The sequence below is a fragment of the Betta splendens genome, chromosome 2 (genome assembly GCF_900634795.4).
Source record: "Betta splendens chromosome 2, fBetSpl5.4, whole genome shotgun sequence".
NCBI classification, from domain to species: domain Eukaryota; kingdom Metazoa; phylum Chordata; class Actinopteri; order Anabantiformes; family Osphronemidae; genus Betta; species Betta splendens.
The window spans coordinates 900,405-923,163 of record NC_040882.2 but is presented as its reverse complement, the minus strand read 5'-3'; the positions used below and the strand labels follow the sequence as shown (position 1 = coordinate 923,163).

The 22,759-nt window shown below is 40.6% G+C and overlaps 1 protein-coding gene across 5 annotated transcripts in view; it reads left to right on the top strand.

The window, feature by feature from the left end:
• The window catches only part of LOC114845068 (inactive dipeptidyl peptidase 10-like), a 64,408-nt gene extending 41,649 nt beyond the window's left edge, over nt 1-22,759 (top strand). For all 5 annotated transcript variants that reach the window (XM_029132881.2, XM_029132874.3, XM_029132865.3 and 2 more), the window contains 20 exons: nt 452-572; nt 6,205-6,359; nt 6,834-6,931; nt 7,786-7,909; nt 9,335-9,373; nt 9,567-9,671; nt 9,793-9,884; nt 10,015-10,062; nt 10,158-10,276; nt 10,683-10,730; nt 13,070-13,168; nt 13,357-13,426; nt 14,102-14,230; nt 14,754-14,819; nt 15,054-15,108; nt 15,594-15,693; nt 16,702-16,760; nt 20,393-20,465; nt 20,650-20,723; nt 21,264-22,759. In XM_029132881.2, the coding sequence (XP_028988714.1) occupies nt 452-572; nt 6,205-6,359; nt 6,834-6,931; nt 7,786-7,909; nt 9,335-9,373; nt 9,567-9,671; nt 9,793-9,884; nt 10,015-10,062; nt 10,158-10,276; nt 10,683-10,730; nt 13,070-13,168; nt 13,357-13,426; nt 14,102-14,230; nt 14,754-14,819; nt 15,054-15,108; nt 15,594-15,693; nt 16,702-16,760; nt 20,393-20,465; nt 20,650-20,723; nt 21,264-21,395 (1,806 nt within the window). In that variant the 3' untranslated portion in view covers nt 21,396-22,759. The remainder of the gene's footprint in view (nt 1-451; nt 573-6,204; nt 6,360-6,833; nt 6,932-7,785; nt 7,910-9,334; nt 9,374-9,566; nt 9,672-9,792; nt 9,885-10,014; nt 10,063-10,157; nt 10,277-10,682; nt 10,731-13,069; nt 13,169-13,356; nt 13,427-14,101; nt 14,231-14,753; nt 14,820-15,053; nt 15,109-15,593; nt 15,694-16,701; nt 16,761-20,392; nt 20,466-20,649; nt 20,724-21,263) is intronic.

Below are 22,759 nucleotides of genomic sequence, written 5' to 3'. Positions count from 1 at the left end.
GTGGAAGAGCTACAGGGCTTTGTTGCCTGAAAACTTACAGACACCTTATTGAGACATTCATTAGCATGAAAAACAATATTAGCAGTCTTCTTTAAACAGTAGGCATGCTTAAACAGTAGAAATGCTTAAAAGTAAAGTGTCCGATTGGACCACAAGCTTAAAATGTGTCTGTGTAAAACACCAATTTAAGGGGAAAGTACATGTAAATGTGAACAAAAACTGTAATTCTTAACTGACTTTTTAACTTAATTCTTAACTGACTTGAGTGAAATTTGAGCAGATCCTGTTTGTGTTTGCTAATGCATATAGTTTAAGAAAATACTGTGAAATATACAGAACACACACATGCTGCAATAAACTCTGCGAGTCTTAAATATACTAATGAGATAAAAGATAAGAAGAAAAAGATGCAAGTATGACAACATCTTTATTCTGTCTTGTTTCTTTTTAGATCTACATATTTGAGAATAACATCTACTACCAGTCAGATGTGAGGAGTAACTCCCTGAGAATTACATCCTCTGGGATGGAGGGTGTCATTGTAAATGGACTCTCCGACTGGCTGTACGAAGGTTTGTACTGTAACAGTTCAGTACCAAGACATGACGACATCTTTAAGAGTAAGGTGCTGTCCTAAGTGTAGTACAAGGATATATAAGGGTTTACAGTTGTAGCAGTTACAAGTGTCAGCCTCTACTCTGATTGGTTGCCATTTTCTCCACATTCTCACAGCATTTTAATCACGTCACAGTGTGTGTTACATCTTCTTGGCCTGTAGGTGGCAACGGCTCACACTCTTATTCCTGAAAAGCTGTTGTGTACCGTATTATATAGGCCTGTGTGGGAGACATAGTGTTCAGTCTTGGTTTGTGTTCATTCCTTTGTCAGTTCATTGTGGATGTTTGTTTGACACAGTTACTTTGCTTGTATTCCTGTCCTGTGTCAAGAATAATACGAATGAGTCGACGAAGAAAACCTTTAATAGTCCCACAGTGGGAAAATTGCATCACAAAGCAGCACAAGGCACAATACAAAGAAAAATAAAATAAAATTACAGCAGCAAGAATTATAAGTCAAGTTGTGTTGTGATGTGTTGTGTTGAAGTGGTGGGCAGAGTGAAGAGTAATGGGAGGGTTTATTGCATATTGTATAAGTATATTAATATTGCACATAGAAAATTGTCCTACATAACCACTGATTGGTGAGTTTATGGACTGGGAGGAAGTTAACAGTGCTGATTATAGTCTGATAGCAGCAGGTACTGTAGGAAATAAATCTGCAAAATCTCTCCTTTACACAGTGACGGTAAATTAGTCTGTCACTGAAGCTGCTCTCCATACAGTGAGTCCTCAAGTGGGTGAGAGTCCTGGTCAAGGATGGATGTGAGATTAGCCAGGACCCTTCTCTCACCCACCTCCTGCATTGTGTCCAGAGTGCAGCCCAGGACATCAAATTAAACAGAAGCATGAGGGCTACACTTTATAAAAGTCATTCATGTGCATCAGACACAGACGAAGGTATGACACAATAAATAGTTCGCATTTAGCTAGCGTTATAGTCCGCCCTGGGCTAGTTTGCAACCCATTTATAGGTCTACCGCTGTGACAGTTTATGCAACACGCATTAAAAAGGGCTCAAATGAAAGCTCTAATCTAAAGGTATCTGAGGTTATGCACCACGAAGCATGCTAGCTATTATGAGCCAAAGGATGACATACGCTAAGCTAATCGCTAAAAAAAACAATGTACACATTCAAATATCATCACACAAAGTCCATATTACTAGTGAACCGATCCTATTCTCTCTCTTCTCTGTTTTCTACCTCCTCGGTTACCCACTCTGTTACTCTCTAGCCCTCCCACAGAGCTTGTCTGAAGTGATTTATAGGGGCGCCAATTGACAGCATTTTTTATTGCACCAGGGCCAGAAAACGTAATCAGCCATTCTTACTGGCTACCAGTCCTGTCAATCCTGTGTTGGTGTTTTTAGGCTGTAGCGGATTCAAATTATTAAGAGTTTGATATTAATGCAGAAACATTAATATACCTCAAAGTTGGGGCACCAGGTTTGTTTTAAAGCTGAAACCACGCTTGTATCAATCAAGCTAACGCCAGATGTAAATTCAATGAGTTATCAGTTATGAACAACAATAACAACTTTCTTGTGATAAAACCAAATCAGTGTCTTATGCCGTGAATTCTTGTCGCGGTTCATTGACCTCTGCTTAAATATGAAGAACAATGCACACAAAACCAGATTCCTTTTAACGTTTTATTAATCTAACACTACTGGATATATGAATAACATAATATGGAAATACTCAAATAAACAAAACAGAAAATGAGAGAACAATCAGAATGAGATGATGAACAGTGAATGAATCAATGAGTGAAACCTAAAGAATGGTCAAGACCTGAGTGTGTGATGGTTTTGATCAAGCGAAAAGAGTATTTGTCTCTAACTAATTCAAATCTATGGATAACTAATGAATTTGGAATGTTCAATGTTAGCGCCTTGGGAAACACCAGAATTCCCAGAATTCTTCTCTTAGTTTGGAGCTGTAGCCGCTGTGCAGCGTCTCCCGTTACCGGTTGGTTGAGCAGGCGTGCTCTCTCTGGTCCAGGTGCCACGGCCTCTGGGACAGGAATCGTCGCCCGCGGTGATGATGACGGCTCGGGTTCAGCAAAGTAACAGTCAGGCTGGACTTTCCAAGGTGTTTCAAAGCGTCAGTGCTACTTAAACTAGCCCAAAAAGGAAACGGGCTGGAATCGAATTTAACTAGTTCGATCAAAAATAGCGAGTCAATTAAGGACTGGTTGTGATAGTTTCAGTTTCGTGGAGTTTCTTGATGACTTTCTAACGTAATAAAAATCGTTGTTCGTTCGTGTTTCTAAGTTTAACTTGGGTTTACAAAATTTAAGAACAAAGGAAAATTAAAGAAAAGTAATGCGATGCAAAAAGAAAAGGTGAAAGAAGTTTGAAGATAGAGGGAAATCCGATTCGCCTTGGGTGTCACTGGTTTAAATACCCCTGGGGCCGTGGTCACTGCAGGGCAGAGAATTTAGTTCAACCAGTGGTGAAGAGTTCCACCTCTTCAGATCAGAAATCAAACTATTGGATTTCGATTGCTCCTAAATCTGGGATAACTAAGCTTTCCTCTTTTCATCAAGCTCAAAGTTCCATCACACCATAACACAATACACATGTAACGATCACTTTGACACTCAAATAAGCAGCGAAGTCAGAATGGTTAAACAGCAAAATAAATGCATAGAATATTAAGGTCTTATACGTGGTCCCTTACAACGCTGTAACAAATTAAATGTTTTTCATGATGACTGGTCTTGTCTTATGCAACACCCAGTAAACACTAAAACATACACTAATAATAAATGTGAGCAAAATCAAATTATAAATCACCTAATCTGGACATTACTAATTAAACAATTGTAACACTTAAAAATGTAATACAATAAAGAGGATACCGAATTGTAGCTGGTGGAAATAGTCTATGTGTATGTTGCACAGATTAAAAGAAGTAAAGAAGGTGAGTCTCTCAACTTTGTGCCTACACACAAAGGAAAGCATGGTGATAAGTTGAAGTCCCTTTGTAACTTTAGGAATTTCCTGGCAAATCTGTAGATCAGGCATTAAACATCACACAGAAACCAATCTAATATCAAATGAAAACATTTTGTCCACAGAATACAATGACATCTGTTTCATGAAAGTTGAAGGCTCTGGTGCATCTGAACCAGAACTTGTGTCAAAATGTAGTCTCTCATTGTCTTGATGAGCACATTCTACATTTTATGGCTGGTGGTCCCAGTTCTGGGAGAGACAGCTTCTTGGTGATAAATGTGACAGCCTGTCCTTTTGGCATGATAAGCAGAGGTGGAATCCTGAGAGATTTACAGGTAGATCAACAAAGTGGACTCATGGTTCTTTGATATGGACATTTGAGATGTTGGCGTCAATTGGTGTCTGTGGTGATAGAAGCCAGTTTTCTGTTGTGGAGAAAGATTCCGGGTCCCTTATCTCTGGGAACTGAAAGGGACGTAGAGGCTCTTCAAAGGAGGGAGTTAAGTTCACATGTAGGTCAGGTTACCGCAGTCCAGACGTGGATTGCTACAAGGCCAATTCCATAGCTTATAACAAGTAAGAATACACCTCACTGGCGACAGTCAGTTGTTGCTAGGCGGAGATATGTCTGCAGAGACACCTGCCCCCCCTAGTGGTCTGTACAGCAACAGATTTAGACAAGGTGGAAACAACTTTCATATATGTTTAAAATTGGTATAGGTAACTGGTATTTGGATATATTCATCACTTTTATTGCTGTTTTAGGTGGATAGTAGTGGAAAAAACATATAGAATATCCACACTAAGAAACTCCTAAGCTCATCTGACTGCATTAAAATTGGTATATTGGTCCTGCTTCTCTACATCAAAACCAACTCCTTGGTGAGTTGATGTTCACCGATTGTGCTATGATTTCATGGGGGTTAGAAGTTACTGAGGCCTCTATTTTAGAGATATTCATCCTAAAAGTGCATTTCTCTTCCGACAGAACTGAAACATCACATCAGTAACAGTAACACTAATTTTACACCTCATACCACATCTCTCAAGTGTCCCCTACATTATGACACTATTTGCAATCAAATAGACATGGCTGCAGAGATAAATTCATTTGAATGTAGCTATGCCATTTTTCAGAAAACCTTCAGAAAACAGCCTTGGGGCTGAAAAGGAGTATGAGCACCGATCCAGACTCAGAAAACAGGCAGCAAGTGGGTTCTCCCTCCAGTCTTATTTGTGGGCCTATAGCAGCTTTCCTCCCGCTCGTAGTGAGCGAGGCCTAGTCCCTGCATGCCTGCATTTAACAGCCAGTATTATTTATTTAATGTATCACTAACATTAACGACTGCTGCTGTGGACTTCAATGGAGTGTAATACGACATAACTACAATTCCCAGAATGCGCTTTGAAACATGTAGACACGTTGTCTCTGAAGTTAGGTGGTTAAGCCGAGAAAAAGTACTGAAAATATGTTTCACTGCGTAAGGAAATACAGTTGTAGCAATTAAGTGTCTCTACTGTGATTTGTTTTCATTTGTCCCGCGTTATCAGCTCAGTTTCAATGCTTAAGAGTGTGTGTTATGTCTTTTCGACCTGTAGGTGGTGATCGGCTAGAACTCAAATGCTGTACTTGCTAGTCTTACATAGGCTCATGTGGGGTATCTGCTGTTTAAGTCCTGGATAGTGTAGTGGTAACACACATGGCTTGAATGCTTTTTGTCCCGGGAGCATTGGTATCTCATTACCATTTTGCCAGAGACAATATCACCTGACTTTCCAAGCTGTGTAAGGAAATATATTAATTTTTTAAAGTAAAGGGAAAGACAGAGGTTCTGTTAGTGCTGGTGCTGGTAATTATTATGAAAATAATCATTATGAAATTTTATTTCATAATGATTATTTTCATAATAATAACAATTATTATATCTGCCTTTTTATTTAAATCCAGAAGTTTTTTCAGAATGTAGTTTTTTCAAAGTTTTTTTTTGTTGCATAATGCCCTTTTTCCCAGTGCCGTTTTTATTTAATAATGCTACTTTTCAGCAGAATGACTTCGCCTGTCAATAAAGTCAATAGGGTGGAGGCAGTCATGCGATTAGCTACTCCTTAACTCAGACATAAGCAACAGCACTTTAGGTATCGATTTAAGTCTGGTGGCGCAATAATCTCTGCTACCTACTAGATGGTAGTATACAGCTTGAAATGTAGTTGTAGCTCTGACAACTGAAACAAAACACTGGCCGTGAATATCGTTACAGATAATGCGTAGTTTGTGGATGGTATGATTGCAGGAGGGAAGACAGTTTTCGACACAACCCCTCACAGGTGTCTAGGAAAATGAATCGATGTGAAAAGATCGGCCAATGGGCGTGCAGGTTCCACCCACCAGCACTGATTGACAGACAAACTCATTCTGCTGTAAAGTGGCTTCATGAATAAATACGGCACTGGGGAAAAGGACATTATTGAATAAAAAACGACTTTGGAAAAATTACATTTTGAAATAAAACTTTTTGGATTTATAGGCAGATGTAATAATATTAATGAAAATAATTAAAATTAAAATTTTAAAGTAATTTTATATAGTTTATGTATTTAAATCACAAAATATAATAATTTCAGAGGAGATTCTGCTGTCCCACTTGGCTCACTGGTGGTCACCTGATGGAGAAAGGCTGGCTTACCTTACTGTCAACGATACCCTGGTGCCAAACATGGGTCTGCCTCAGTTCACAGGCAGCACCTACCCCCGAGGGATACAGTACCCATACCCCACGGTAGGTCTGTTTAAATTAGTCTACTCTTTTACTTCACTCTTCTGTCCAGTTACTCACTAAGCCTCTGAAGCCAATGCTGCACCGCATAGCTGAAGAAAATATTGTCAGCTTAATCAAGAGGTGTTTTGACGGTTTAGCTTTTGAAATGTGAATGGTTGTTGTTAAATTCAATTTAAAAAAAAAAAGGTTTTTTTACAACCTGGAGAGAGAGAGAGAGATTGAAGAGGTTAGCAGGGCTTTTAAACACTGGCCTTCAGATGACACCAATCAGCCAAGTGTTCAGGGAGTAGTCAATTCAGGGAACCTGCAAAACTCGATAGAGACACTATTTAGCACATAACTAGGTCATTTCAGTTAACATGCAATAAAAAGTTGACTACACTTACACAGCATGATGATGGGTGAATTATCAGGTTTTTTGATGGACTAAGATTTCTTCACCTGTGGCTTTTTTGTGGGATTTATCTCCTTCAGGCAGGTCAGAAAAATCCCACCGTCAAGTTGTTTGTGGTCACCCTGTATGGAGCAACGCACACTCAGGAGCTGCAGCCTCCAGATCAGCTCAAACTCCGGTAACAAACACACACATACATGTAAGTGCAGCCCAGGGCCGTGCACAGACATGTAAAAGGGCAGTGGCCCAAAACAAAAAAGGGCAGTTACGCAATATCCAAATAGACAAAGCACTTTTCTGTAATAATTATGAAAACATTATTCATTATATTTACATGCGAAGGTGGGGGATTGACCAGCTGCTCGGAAGTTTAACACTCTACCTATTGAGCTACCAGGACCTATAAGAAACTTTGAAAATAGTATATTATATAATATTGTATTAAATATATATATTTATTCAAATACATCCAGTCACACTTGGACTTTGGTCAAATAATTATGCTACCTGTAACTGCCTGCTCTGGCTGATCCCTCACTCCATGACTCGCCCTCTGCCTCATATTAAGTAAAGGCAATTACGTGCAATTTTATTTTTATTGTTTTTACTTGAAAGCACACACATGCAAAAACACTTTAAGTAGACAAGGGAACTTTTGAAGACTCTAATAATATGTTACTTCTGTTACAAAACAAAAAAGCTCCAGTGGAAACCGAAGCAAGCGACTTTCTGACTGATTGCTTGTGTTTGTGAGTGAGTGGGAAATACCAGAGCAGAGTACATGGAGTGACTGACAGAGCTGTGAGGGCTAACGGGCAGTGGCTTGAGCCCCGCAACCCCCCCCCCCCCACCACCCCCTGTGCACTAAACTTAAAAATTCAAATAAACACTAAACAGAAAAACCTACATAAAGTGCACAAGTAGTTACAGTAGCAGCTCCAACTAATAGTGTACAGTGCAATGAATATACTCAATACTGAGTGTTATTTCAGTATTGTTATCAATGTTCTACTCTGTGCCTCTTGTTTACAGGAATTTCTATGTCACCATGGTGAAGTGGATCAGTAATACTCATCTTGCAGTGCGGTGGCTAAACAGGCCCCAGAATGCTTCACTGCTCACTGTGTGTGACTCCACCATAGGAGTGTGTCTACAGGTGAGCGTCTCTGATTTTAAAGAGGTCTTGTGGCAGAAGTAAATTTAAACTATCACTATGATGTAGAGGTCAGTCTTTAGTAGGGACACGCCATCTGTGCAAGTGTTTTGTTTGAATTCCTCTGTAGTTCAGATTGTATTTCTGGATTCCTTGCTACATACTGAGTGACAATGCTTTTCAAAGTATCCGTATCAAAGAGTCTGTGTAGATCTCAATCTCTAACATTTAGACCAGGAGTTTCTGAATTAACTCCCAGCAGTATGTACCATCAATAGGCTGATGTTCCTTTAACTGTAGACCCAGGGGACCTACAGGGGGCACTTTACAGAACGAGGACTTTGACTTGGTGTTGGCAGGTGGTGCATCTCAGCATAAAAAAATAACAACACACCACATGACATAACTTGAATAGTGCAATTAAGGATAAATTAAAATGAAGTTATAAACAGACTCTATAGAGTGAAGTGAAGTGAATGCGCAAGTGGTCTGGGATGGTGGGACCTGTAAGTGGCAGCGATGGTTCTTTGGTTGGAGGGGTCAACTGGAGATGTGCAGCTCTCCAGGACCCGCAGCTCCTCTCCAGGAGAGACGGGAGATGGCAGCCAATCACCTTCTCTGCTGAGTGGATGACACGCTGCAGCTTGGCCTTGTCTTTGGCCGTGGCCGCAGCAAACCAGACTGTGATGGAGGACGTGAGGATGGATTCAATGATGACAGTGTAGAAGTTCACCAACATCTTTACAGGGAGGTGAAACTTCTTCAGCTGCCTCAGAAGGTACATCCTCTGCTGAGCCTTCTTAGTGATGGAGCTGATGTTCTGCTCCCACTTGAGGTCCTGGCTGATGATGGTGCCCAGAAGGCGGAAGGACTCCACAAAGGTCACAGGGGTGTCGCAGAGAATGACAGGGGTGAGGGGGGCTGGGTCCTTCCTAAGGTCCACTCTCATCTCCATTGTCTTCAGAGCATTTAGCTCTAGGTTGTTAGCGCTGCACCATGACACCAGACTGGCTATCTCACTCCTCTAGGCTGACTCATCTCCGTCAGAGATGAGGCCGATGAGGGTGGTGTCGTCAGCAAACTTCGTGAGTTTGACAGACTGGTGTCCAGATGTGCAGCTGTTTTTGTATAGGGAGAGAAAGCCTGAGAGAGAGCCAGTCTATGGTGATACAGTCCTTGAATACTCATCAGTACAGTATTTTCTTTTTCAGTACAGTATTTAAATTAGCTTCAAGTACTACACATGCAGTAATATTGCATTGAATATATTCAGTGGGTACACTTGCAGTTGAAGAAACACTTAATACTGGGCTGTGGTGTGGCTACGTTGCTATTGTAGCTACACGGTTAACAATATTTTGAAATCTGTGCTGCTACTGTATTGATAGCATGCCTGATATACTATTTGTAATTTTTTTAATGAGACAGAGACATGAAGAGACATCGGCCACGTGGCTCTCCAGACAGGTAAACCTGACACCAACCTCTGTTTACAAACTGTCCTTGCATATTTATGATATAGACTGTACAGGGCAGTGCCCTTGCTATTGCTTCTATACAGTACGTTTGCTGTGTTGTCCTTGAAGCAGTGCACATCCCATTATTCATTCATGGCTAAAGTACTATATGTCACCTCTGAAATAAGTGTACCTTACCTCAGACGCAGGAGCCGCTGTTCTCCAAAGACAGGAGCAGGTTTTTCCTCACTACACCCGTGAAACAAAGAGGTCAGGGAGACTTCCAGCATATTACCATGTTCACGAAGGTGACTCCTTTTCACTTTGCTATCTCCTCCTTCAGTCTCAATCACCCAACCTGTCAGAAATGCCTATTGAAAGATCTTAAACTTCTCTTTTGTTATGAATTTTTCAAACTGCTTTACTTAGTTACGACGTGACCAGGACGAGGTTCGTCACTTAACATCAGGAGAGTGGGAGGTCACACAAATCCTGGCCTATGACGAAAAAGACCAAATCATGTTAGTTTGACTACACATACTGTATAATGTACCTACTGCAAACAGAATAATGACCCAGTTTAGTAAAGGTTCATGTTTAATGGATCCATGACCTTGGTCTACAGTACTTCTGCTCTGTTTTCCTCCGCAGATATTTCCTGAGCACAGAGGAATCAGCACAAGAGAGACACTTATACAGGTGAAATGCACAGGAAATTAACACAGGTTGGTCCTTGATCACCATTATTCTGTATTAAAGTTTAGTGTTAAAATTTACTGTTTTACCTCTGACAGTGTGGCAACCCTTGATATGTTTCCACGGCGATGTCTCACCTGTGGACTGAAGGAGGACTGCACGTTTTTCAGTGCAGACATCAGCCCTGATGCACAGTATGCCATCCTCCACTGCAAAGGTCAACAAATAGGTTTCTTATTGTTATTACTTAATGCTTTGATATAAAATAAGGGGATTGATGAAAGTGGCTCATATGTTTCTTCAGAATCTAAAATTCAGAATCTACAATTTTTAACTTAAGGTTGATTTTACCATGAGCAGCAAATTCTGCTATTTCATAACCTTCACTCACAAGAGAAAATGTAAAGTTTTATTTTTTTTAACTTCCTTTTTAGAGTACATTTGCATAGCCAGTTAGTTTAAAAATTCATACATACTGCAATCTTACAAACACATTTACTGAATTTGTGTGACTTCCATATGCAGTAACTTAGAGAACCTGTATCTACGTAGAATGTAATGTAAAGTCTTTTGCATAATGTGTGAACACAGTTCATAATTAGAATGAGTATCTTCCATTGCAGGTCCAGGGGTTCCAGCTGTTTTACTATTAAGCTTCGACGACGTGTACTGTGAGTATTCCTTGTTAAATTTTTCACATGAAGCCATTTTGTGTTGATATGAACCCTTCCTTTTGAAATGAAAAAGAAAATTAGCAGCAATTAGGTGTCTTTTGAAGTACGTCTTTAGTTTGACGCTGCACCAGGATGCCGTGATAATTTGTACATTTCAGGATGTTTTTTCATCTTTCTAATATGTGCATTTATTGCACATATTAAATAGTCCTCTTACTCACTTCTCCCCTCAAAAAGCTGTTTCTGTGCAGACAAGGCTGGCTATAAAAAGCAGAAAGTTCAAGAACTTTAAACTAAATAAAGTTTCTGATTAAATATTTACTGTAACTTCTAAAGCTGTTTGCCCTCATTTTGAGATTTTCGCATATCATCCATTTACCGTATAACTGTTTCAAGTGTGAAATGAGATGCAAAAATGTACAGTACTGTAAAGGAAGCAAAAACAGATTTCCAAATATCATTACTCATATGCAGTGACGCATTCATAACGGTTTAATAACAAGTGTGTAATGACACATTTATAACTGTGTCATACCAATCAGGAAGTAAGGTGTATATATATAACACACACAACACTCTATTCTCACCCTCCGCGGGTGGTCTCATCCACTTTCCAAGCTCGGGTCCTCTACCAGAGGCCAGGAAGCTTGAGGGTTCTGCGCAGTATCCTTGCTGTTCCTAGGACTGCACTTTTCTGGACTGAGATTTCGGATGTTTTTCCAGGGATCTGTTGTAGCCACTCCTCCAGTTTGGGGGTCACAGCCCCCAGTGCTCCGATCACCACAGGCACCACTGTGGCCTTCACCTTCCAAGCCTTCTCCAGTTCTTCTCTGAGCCCTTGGTATTTCTCTAGTTTCTCATGTTCCTTTTTCCTGATGTTGCCATCGCTTGGTATTGCCACATCCACCACTACGGCTTTCCTCTGCTCTTTGTCCACCACCACAATGTCTGGTTGGTTCGCCATTACCATTCTGTCTGTCTGTATCTGGAAGTCCCACAGGATCTTGGCTCGCTCATTCTCTACCACCTTGGGAGGTGTTTCCCACTTTGACCTTGGGGTTTCCAGTCCATACTCCGCGCAGATGTTCCTGTATACTATGCCAGCCACTTGGTTATGGCGTTCCATGTATGCTTTGCCTGCCAGCATCTTACACCCTGCAGTTATGTGCTGGACCGTCTATGGGGCCTCTTTGCACAGTCTACACCTTGGGTCTTGTCTGGTGTGGTAGATCTGGGCCTCTATGGCTCTGGTGCTCAGGGCCTGCTCCTGTGCAGCCAGGATGAGTGCCTCTGTGCTGTCCTTCAGCCCGGCCCTTTCAAGCCATTGGTAGGATTTGTTGAGATCAGCCACTTCAGTTATGTTCCGGTGGTACATCCCGTGTAAGGGCTTGTCCTCCCATGATTTTCCCTCTTCCAGCATCTCATCCTCTGTTCTGCACTGCCTGAGACATTCACTCAGCACGTCATCTGTCGGGGCCTTATCCTTGATGTACTTATGGATCTTGGATGTTTCATCCCAGATAGTGGCTCTCACGCTTACTAGTCCTCGGCCTCCTTCCTTGCGGCTAGCGTACAGTCTCAGGGTGCTGGATTTTATACTGCGCAGTATCCTTGCTGTTCCTAGGACTGCACTTCTGGACTGAGATGTCGGATGTTTTTCCAGGGATCTGTTGTAGCCACTCCTCCAGTTAGTTTGGGGGTCACTGCACACACACACACACACACACACACACACACACACACACACACACACACACACACACATACATACATACTACAGGATCAGGTTCTGGATCAAACAAATGTGTCTGTGTGTCTGGACTCCACTACCGAAAGAACTGAGGCTATTATTGCTCTATTGAGGTTTGTTGTGTTGTCATCTTCTTCTGTGGAGAATTACGGTGGCTTACATGCTTAATGTTGCACTATCTCCACCTATCGTATCCTAATCCCGTGATAGGTCAAAAAAAAAAAGAGGTGTGAGGTGTGACGAGCAGCTCCGCTTGCAACACGCCCCTAAAAACAGCTTGTTCACGGAGAGTGACTGAAAACCACACATTGACAGTGGCTGTGTGGACAATCTACATGGTTCTATGGAATGAAAACTCAGACACCTTATTCAGGACATTTAAGTCCAATATTCTTTAGAGTGCAAAGCTGTATGATCAGGGACCTTTAAGTATGTTAGAGTGAGGGAATATGCTTCATGCAAAGGGTTTATTGAGAATGTGCTGAAATCATACGTCATTGAGCAAGCTGCTCCATTTGTGTACATTTTGGTTATGTTTATGTCTCGAATCTATTGCTTTCTTCTAAGCATCATATCTTTTTTACAGCATATTTTGTTTTGGAGAACAACCTCCCTCTACGCTCTGCACTGGAGACTAAAAGGATGATTCAGACTGATATCCGGATGATCGCTAATGACAATTTTGGTATTATTATTTGCACTTAACAGCTATATTGCTCTGTGATCTTCTCAGAAGGATTTCCTGTCTTTGTGTGTGTTTGAGTGTGTCTGTCTTTCTGTTTTTTTTAATCTGCCTTTTTTCCTCTGCTTGGCTGATTGTCTTTATTCACCCTTCTCCTTTCCCTTCGCTAACGTTTTTCTATTCCCTAACAGAGCTGCCTCTGAAGCTTATCTATCCTCCAGACTTCTCTGAGTCCTACCTCTATGGCCTTCTCCTTATTATGTAAGCCTGTCTCACGTTGATTAGATTAAATTTTTTTCATTTACATTTTTGGTACTGCTTTTTATAGTTTTAGTATGGGTTGGGACATCATTGACAATCACAAAAATCACTAATTCTGACAGGATTGGGAGGTAGTAGTTGTAGTTAATTGATCAATTGTAAAGTTATATCATTAAATATTCAGCCAAAACCTGAAGTATTGCAATTAAAGCTAATAAATTATATTGGTGTTTTTATTTTGAAAAGATTTGGATGTGCGTGTGGCTAATTAGGGGGGGTTTACAGGATAAACAAAATGCATGAATATACAGTACACATGCCTAAAATCAAATTCCTTTACCTCTCTGACTCCAGGCCTGTACCTATTTGTAGACAGCCTCGAACACATGATGTGAGCTTGTAAAAAAAAATGCATTTTTTAACCAAACTATAAAGATAATGTTTGTGACCAAAACATAAACTTGTGTGTATCTGTATCTTTAATTGCTACGAGCTGCCACAAACAACCATAGATAAGTGTGAGATATCATGCACAACCGGGTAGGATAGAAGCAAATGTAAAAAATGTGGGAAGGAAGTATAAATATGCAGTGAATTCAGTTCATTGGAAGCGATGTAAATAGCAATAATGTATACTGTAACAGGACTGTGTTTGTGTGTGTCGTGTCCTGACAGTGGCAGTTCTCCAGGTGATCAGGAGGTGACGGAAGAGTTTAGGTTGGACTGGGACTGGGTACTAGTTGGATCGGAGCAAATCATTGTGGCACGACTTGACGGGAGAGGGTCTGGATTCAGAGGGCAGAGGTACTGTGCCACATATTCTCCTCCCACAGCATCAGAAGGACCTGTAGATGGTCATCAGCTTACACTCACAACACAACATGTTTAGTGCTTACTTTCTTGGCTCTTACAGGATAATCACTGCAGCAGTTACAATAATATTCATAAATTACTAGTGTTTTTGATGTTTTTTGGGGTTTTTTGTATTTGAATTTATTCATTCTCTACAATAAAATCCAACAATCAGGTGAAGTTTGCTTACCAAAATGATTTAGTTTAGTTTAGTTTGAATAATATTTTATAAAAGTATAAAATATTATTCAAATTGTGACCTGTGAGATGCTTTAAGAATGTAACACAAGGTGTACAGTATGTACATATTTTTATGGGTTGCGAGTGGATCTCTTACAAGGATCTCATAACTGTACTTTATGTTCATGTCAATTTCAAGTTTTGTATCAGCTGTATTCATCTGTTTAAGTATCTGTTTTCAAATGGGACACATTTGTCAAGTCCAGCTCACCTCCCGCTGTCCGTCACTTCACAGGGTTTTACAGCAAATCCATCAGAGGCTCGGCACAGTGGATGCAGAGGATCAGATTGCAGCTCTGGAGTATGTACTGTGCCACATTTTTGCAGACTTTAGTCCAGTGTTGGGTCATTTTAAGCTTTGTGAGTGAATTTGTCTAGTCAGCATCACTAATATTGTCAGCAGTTCACTCTGACTACTGTTACTTTAGAAGGCACGTGAAAAGGTATTATCAATAAGTCTTCAGCGTTAACCTCAAACTGTGACCTGAAGCCTTCTCTATGATTTGACACAGCTCTGTGTGTGTGTGTGTTTCAGATACCTCACAAAGCTGCCGTTTATTGATCGTGCACGTGTAGGAGTCTTTGGAAAGGTTTGTCTGACAGCATGCAATCACAATGTTTAAGTAATTAGTGGCCGAGCTGAGAAATATATATCCGAGAGGCAATACCACCAAAGCTCAAGAACTTGGTTTAGAAGCATCTGCTCTACCATTTGAACTCAGGTGGAAAGTGAGAGATAACAATAGGCTTGTAACTTATCCACTGTCTCAGCTCAAACTTGCATCTGTCTAAGGGTAGTCATGTATTTAGTCCACCAGAGCCATGGCCTTATGCTCTGGTGGCAGAATTCTCAAACAGTTCTACACAAAGAATTACTTAGAAGTACTTGCTTCTCTGATGTCGTTGCCACCGTAACCACCATCATAATTTTCCAATTACATCTGTTTTTAAGTTAAAAATAAAATAAAAATAAAAATATCCAGACAGGCATCACGCCTGGATGAAATGCTCAACAAGAAGCATACATACTTTTATTTTTAACTTGAAAACAGTTTACACTTAATGTTTCTTTCAGAACTATGGTGGGTTCATTACACTGACAATACTGAAGTCGACAGAGAGGCTGATCAGATGTGCTGCAGCTCAGGCTCCCATAATCGACTGGACCATGTATGGTAAGTGAAAAGTCAAATTAATATCATCCTCAACCTCCTAACACACACTACTGGGATGTGGAAATGAACATTACTTCTGCTGCTCCGCTGGCTTCTTTCGTTTCCTTATTCACTACATCCTTATCCTGCATATGTATTCTCTGCATAACGTTACTTTAATTATACTTTGGTTTCGCTTTTGGAAATTCAGGTGTATGGGATTTTTGGACGTAAAGTTTTCTCATTTCTGAAATGCGGTGTTCTTGATCCGCATCATCGAGCGAACTCTGGTGCGGTCCTCCTGCTGAAAACCTAAACCAAATCAGGACCAAAGGCCGCCTACCATATGAGTTAAGTGTCAATAAAAAGAAAAAAAAAAGTTCAATAAAATCATTGCGCGCACCCCCCTATATTACCTTGATATGCGCCTCCAGTGCATCAGTTGTTTTTAAAGATAAACCAGCAGGTCGAGGACCGACTCGTCTAGATTGACCTCCATCATAAAACTGTCTCTCTTGTGCCATAGTCCACAGCACAGGACCTTCTTCCTATATTTACTGTTTTGTTCCCGTAGCACACACCTCTGACCAATAGGCAAGAAGAGAGCGTTGTCGTGTAGTTATAAGAGCAACAATGTTAACTTTGGAGACAGATGAATGAGAGACAGACAGACAGGAGTGTGTGTGTCAGTGGTAGATGGAGTTTGGTCTTCAGAGATCGCCCAGAGGTTCGCTTGGATTTTTCTATGTGTGATACAAAACTGAACCAAGGAGAAATTGCCCCAAGTTTACAAACTCATCAACTCTTATTTAGACCAAAGCAAACTACAGTAAAGTGTTAAAGCACAGAGTTGCCCATAAATTTCTTCATGCTGGAGATGTTGTGGTGGGAAAGCTGCCAAAATCAGCATTTGTGTTGAATGCATGAGGGGGAAAAAACATCCAGCATACCTTAATTTTCTTTTTATCCCCAAGCTTTTTGCATAATTCACAGACATAACCTCTGTTTTCCGTTCTTCCTCTTGTCCAGCCTCTGCGTTTTCAGAAAGGTACTTTGGCTCGCCTTCGACTGATGACAACATATACCAAGTGAGCTGCTTTGAACAATTTTTTACCTGTTGCTAAAATTTTGTTTCTTATGTAAGCATTTTATCTTCTTAAGCAACCTACAGTGTACATTAATATAAACAAATGACTTTCAAGTGAAAGGTCACTTAAAAGAGGAAATGCATTTAAGGTACTACATTAACAGAAGCAAGTAATTATTCTTCTATTAATTATTTATTGCATCACAGCATTCCTTCAACAAATATTCCAAAGGTGAAAATAAAACAAAGTCTTAGATAGATACATAGGTACATAGATAGAAAGATGAAAGGATGAAGGACCTGCGGTACCACTGCTTTCTACACTGTGGGTGGATCAGTCTGCCTCTGAAGGAGCTGCTCTGAGCTCCCAAAGTCTGGGGCAGTGGGTGAGAAGAATTGTCTATGATAGATGTCAGCGTGGCCAACATCCTCCTCTCACCCACCTCCTCCTCAGAGTCCAGTGGACATCCCAGTACAGAGCTGTCCTGCCTCACCAGCTTCTTCAGTCCTTTCCTGTTCTGTTTGTGCTGTTTGTTTTGCTTGTCTGTTTGCTTAGTGGATGACAGAGGCTACCACATAGTCATAGAATGTCCCTAACGCAGGCCTGCACACTCCAGAGGACCTCAGTCTCCTCAGCAGGTGGAGGGGACTTTGGCCCTTGTACCCATGTACAGAGCATCAGTGCTAGTCCAGTCTAGTTTATGGTTGAGCTGAACACCCAGGTACTTAAAATTGTCCACAGTCTCAATGTCTGAGCCCTGGATGTTCACCGGTGTGTGACGTGTTGTTCTCCTCCCGAAGTCAGTCACCATCTTCTTAGTCTTTCTGGTGTTGTTTGTGTGTTTAATAAGAGACGACAGCGCCATCCACCCCAGTGTTCGGCCTGTAGTCAAACTGCAGTGGGTCCATTGCTGCCCCATCACAGTGCAAAGGTGGCTGAGGACGAGCCTCTCCATGGCCTTCATCAGGTGGGCGGTCAAGGCTACTGGTCTGCAGTGGTTTGGTTCCTTAGCGTGCCTCGTATAAGGGACCCACAGAAGGTCTTCCACAGCCTCACAAAGGTGGTCAGCACAGTCCCTGAGCAGTCTGGGGCTGATGCCGTCTGGACCTGCAGCTCTCCTCGTCTTACACCTGCCTCGGTTGTTTCCTCACCTGGTCTGAAGTTAGGGAGAGGTGCGTTGGGGGGACAGAGGTGCGCTGCTTGTGAAGGAGGTTGGTGTGGAGAGGTGTGAAGTCATGGGGGTGGGTGCCACTGCTGGACTGGAGATGTGTGAAGTGGAGGGGGGGGCTGGAGTCAAATCTGTTAAGAACAGATTCAGCTCATTGTCCATGGAGAGAACAAAGGGTCAGGATCAGTTGATGGTTACATGGACCTGGCCAGAGATGGTCCTTAGGCCCTTCCACACATGTCGGACATGTTCTGCGCTAACCTCTCCTCCACCTTCTCCCTGTACCACTTCTTGACCTGCCTGACCTTCTACTTGACTTCATGCTGAACTCTCCGCTGCTCCTCTTTGTCCCCTGAGATAAAAGCCCACTTCTTCTGTTTAGTAGGGCTTTAAGTTCAGGGGTCACACAGGGCTTGTTATTTGAGAAGCACCTCACCCTCCAGGTGGGTACCATGTTCTCCACACAGAAGTTGATGTAGTCTGTGATGCAGTGGGTCAGGCTGTTGATGTCCTCACCATGAAGGCTACAGTGTTTCACCCAGTCTGAGGTCTGGAAACAGTCTTTGAATCTCTCACAGGCCTCATCAGTCTATACTTCTCCTGTACTGGTTCTCTTCTCACCCTGGAGCAGATGTACCAGGTTATGATCAGAGCGGCCAAGTGGGGGGAGGGGTTTAGAGCTGTATGCGCACAACGACGTATAATAACTCCCTCGCGATAAGTAGGGCCTGATGCCGACAGTGAGGAGTGTGTCTCTGGTGCAGAACTGTTCTCTAACAGCGACATGCGCTGGGTTGCTCTATCTATTGTTGACAAACACCACCACAGAACCTCCCTTGTTCTTCCCGGTCCCTTTTGCGCTCCTGTCTGCCCAGACACGTTTACAGTAAAACCCTATCCAGGGTGACCACTGAGTCCGGCGTAGTCAGCACAAAAGACACAAAATTAAAACTACACGCAAGCAACTAATGATAAACAATATATCAGAGACAATGCAAATATATATCTACTAATGTCAGACACAATATGAGCAGGAATAATTTAGGCACTAACTAAAAACAACTCAGAATGGCCAAAGTTTGGGAGGATTGACTGTATTAGTTAGTGCCCAGGGCCCTTTATTCAGTGTAGAGGTCAGTCATATTTCTAAACCAGGCCACACACATCAAAATACAAAAAAAGGTCTGCTCACATTCACAACACAAAAAAAACAGCTCTCTTTGTCAAGACTACACCCGGCAATGTTTCTATAAGCAGACTTACATTAACTTACAGTACTGTAGGACTCAAATAAAAGAACACATGAAAAATATAGTAATGCAAATAGGGGAGGTACAAAAAAATACACAGTTGTCCTTCAAATGAAGGTTACAGTGTGTATTCATGCTAAGTGGGTTGCGGGTAACTGGGCCAGAAGATGCTATTTTTGTGACTCTCAGCAGGAGCGTTGTCTGCTTCAAATGACATCTAAAGAAGGGAAATGTAGCACAGAGGACGGAATAAATGAAAATGTCCTGCTGATTATTGTGTGATCAGACTGAGACACAGACACAGAGAAATGAAATGGGTTAGAAAATGCCCAGTTGCTGAAATGTGGCCAGAAAATGATCTAAATCCCAGCTGGGAAAACTGAATGAGATATTCTGTAATAAAGGAGCTACACTCCCCTGGGCAGTAAATCTAATCTGATCTGGATTCCATACCCCCCAGCCCTCCCATATACTGTATGGGAGAGATGGTCCAGACTGGGTCCCTTTTGACCGAGTAAAGATATGTCTAACATCAAATTTTTTAAGAGAAAAAAAAATAGAGTGTTGTAGTTTTTGCTTTGCAGATGTAACATTTACATTCAGTGGACAGTACTTAAATGTGTGAGGGATGTATATTTTTACCTAGCTTTACTTGGTGGTTATGTTACAGTATATTACTGTACATATATATCTATGAAAGGTATAAACAGTATGTAAGACTGTACTTTACTATACAGTATTGTACTTAAACTCCTTCATTACATTTCAGAAGCATATTCTGTAGTCCAGCTCAAACCCACAGCTTTTTTTTTTGCATACAGAACAGAAGAGAAAATACAAGATACTATATTACAGTACATGTATTCATGTAAATAATGAACCCGTTTTAGCCTTTTGACAAAAAAGATCCACTGTTTTGATGTTTAATTGATCTTGAATTGTCTTTTTGTCAAACTGTCAAATGTTTTTATCCATTTTTTTTCAATCCTTTTGGTTATTATTTTAACCACCTGAATATTATCTCATCTTATTGGTGTGTCAAAAACTTTCATTGTACTGACCCTAGTGTAACTCTAAATTGTAGATTTAGCTTTAACTGAAGTTATTCCACACTGTAACTGAACTCATATGTTAAGCCTGAAGTCATTAGTAAATCTAAGTAAAGTATTTCAGTTTTGGAGAGTGACAGGCTTTGTCTTTATCTTCATTCCCAGGCCTCCAAAGTTCTGCCGGGCATGAAGGGTCTGCAGGGCGGAACCCTTTTTCTAGCTCATGGCACTGCTGACGGTTTGCACACTTTGTTCTCTTGGCAGCTTTCAATGCAAAACATTAAACAAGACAGAATTTTACAAGTAAAGTAGACGCGGGGCTCTGTGATGTACAACTTGACTCTGATCACAGCAGGAGCTTTTATCCAGCAGTAATGCTAATACCCTGTTGACACTTTTTTGCATGTCCTTTTGTTCTGCAGCAAATGTCCATTTCCAACACACAGCAGAGCTTATCAAACACTTAATAAAGATAGGAGCCAACTATACTATGCAGGTAAGCATACTTTCATACATAAAAAAATGAGGATTGATTAGAAAAAAGACTGAGCTTTTTGATTAAAATTCACTGATCCTCTTACTATACTGCACATATGTTTTTTTACATCATCAGGACATCCATTGTCCTTTGAAAAGTGAATGAATTAGTGAATTAGCTGAAAAGCTGTTACAGTACGTGTTTAAAGTGCTTGTCTGTTTAATCTTTATTTTTTCTTTTAACCGTGATACAATATTTCAATATGTAGAAGAATTATTCTTTTGTAATTTCCTGACAAGATAAAAATATCAAAACCAGTCTTGTGTGATGGATAATTATGAAGCCAGTTGGCAGGGTCAGACTGTGTCTGTGTGACCCCAGAGCTGAAGACCATTGAATCATGACATTTATTTTAAAAGCATTTGACAAACCAATGTTTATTGAAAACATTTTAAAATATTTTATTTAATATTTCCTAAGCCACTAAGTTTAGGCAAGATGTGTGTGTGTGTGCATGCGTGTGTGTTTATTTACCCAACTTGTATCACCATGGCACAGATTTATCCAGACGAAGGACACTTCCTGTCAAGACGCAGCAGGATTCAGCTGACTCACTCCCTAGTTGGATATTTTAGAGGATGTCTGCTCGACTCTTCAACATTACCCGACCAACAACGGGATGATGAGTGAGAGGATTATTATTGGATGGCCATGTGTCAGTCTGTTTCCCTGGCAGACCGGGAACGTGTGTATTTTATACTGTAGCAGTCGCAGAATGGTTGATGTACAGAAGCTGCCTATTCTTAACCGACAGTCCAATTTATTTATATTGCTCATTTCCCTAGTAGAACAGAATTTCTATTGTACATTCAGCTAAATATCAATATGGTGCCTCGTTGAGCTCAGTGATTTTGGGATGTCTGGAAAATTTGTTTTTCAATTCAAAAAGGTCATTTATATAATTTATATCAGTTTCCCTGCGATTCAGTATTTAATAATCATTAACTAACTTATAAATTATATCTAACTTATGTAAATAATCTGACAACAGCAGATACTACTATCCCAGAGTACATTTAAAAAGGGTATGAAACTAAATAGTCCAAAAAACAAAGGTGTGACCTTCTTGATAATCAACACTGGTTAACCGTGTTATACCAGTCTGCTTCAAGCCAGCACTTGTTGGAGGAACTAGATTTAGACACATCTTAATCACTGATTTACATGGAAAAAGTTGTTGTGGTTTTATAATTCCAATATTTTGGTGAATTTATAAGTACATAAAAATTCTTTCTCAAGACTGTATCTGTATCAGAGCTCTGCACTGTATATGTAAAAAAACAAATGCAAAAGGATATAACAAGCAAACTGAAATAAAAAAAGTTTAATCAATAGCTTGACACATGCAGCATTTCGTAAAAATTTACTGTATATAATCGGAAACCCACCAATGGAGACATCTGCTGCATTAAAGAATAAGCAATATTTAATAAACAATTAGTGCCCACTCTCTGTTTCTTTATACTAGTGGTACTTAATAGAAAATTTCCTTATCAGTCCCACAATTCGTTCTCTGCATTTTTACCCATCCCCCTTGGGGGAGCAGTGAGCTGCCACATGAGCGGCGCTCAGGGAGCTAGTGCGAAGTGTCTTGCTCAAGGACATCTGATGCCGAGGCGGGGGATCGAACTGCAGACCTTTTTCTCTTCCGAGGCCGACACTCTATCAACTGAGCTATCAGACCACATAATTACTAAGATTACTGATTTTTCTTTTTCATTTGCGTACAATATGTGTTTAGATTGCATTGTAAAGAAAAGTCTTAGAATAAGATTATTTGTATGTAGTATAATGTTTCGCTTCAGGCAATTAGGCTATGTCAAGTTGTGTATGATCATGTGAAGCTGCCTGTGTTTTACACGTGGTTGCAGATTTAATACATTATCATAGTTTTTAGGCAACACTACTGTTAAAAGATGTATAAATTGTATGTACTGATATTTATGTCAAAGTCAAGGAACTTGTTTATTATTTATTAAAATAAATAGAAGCTA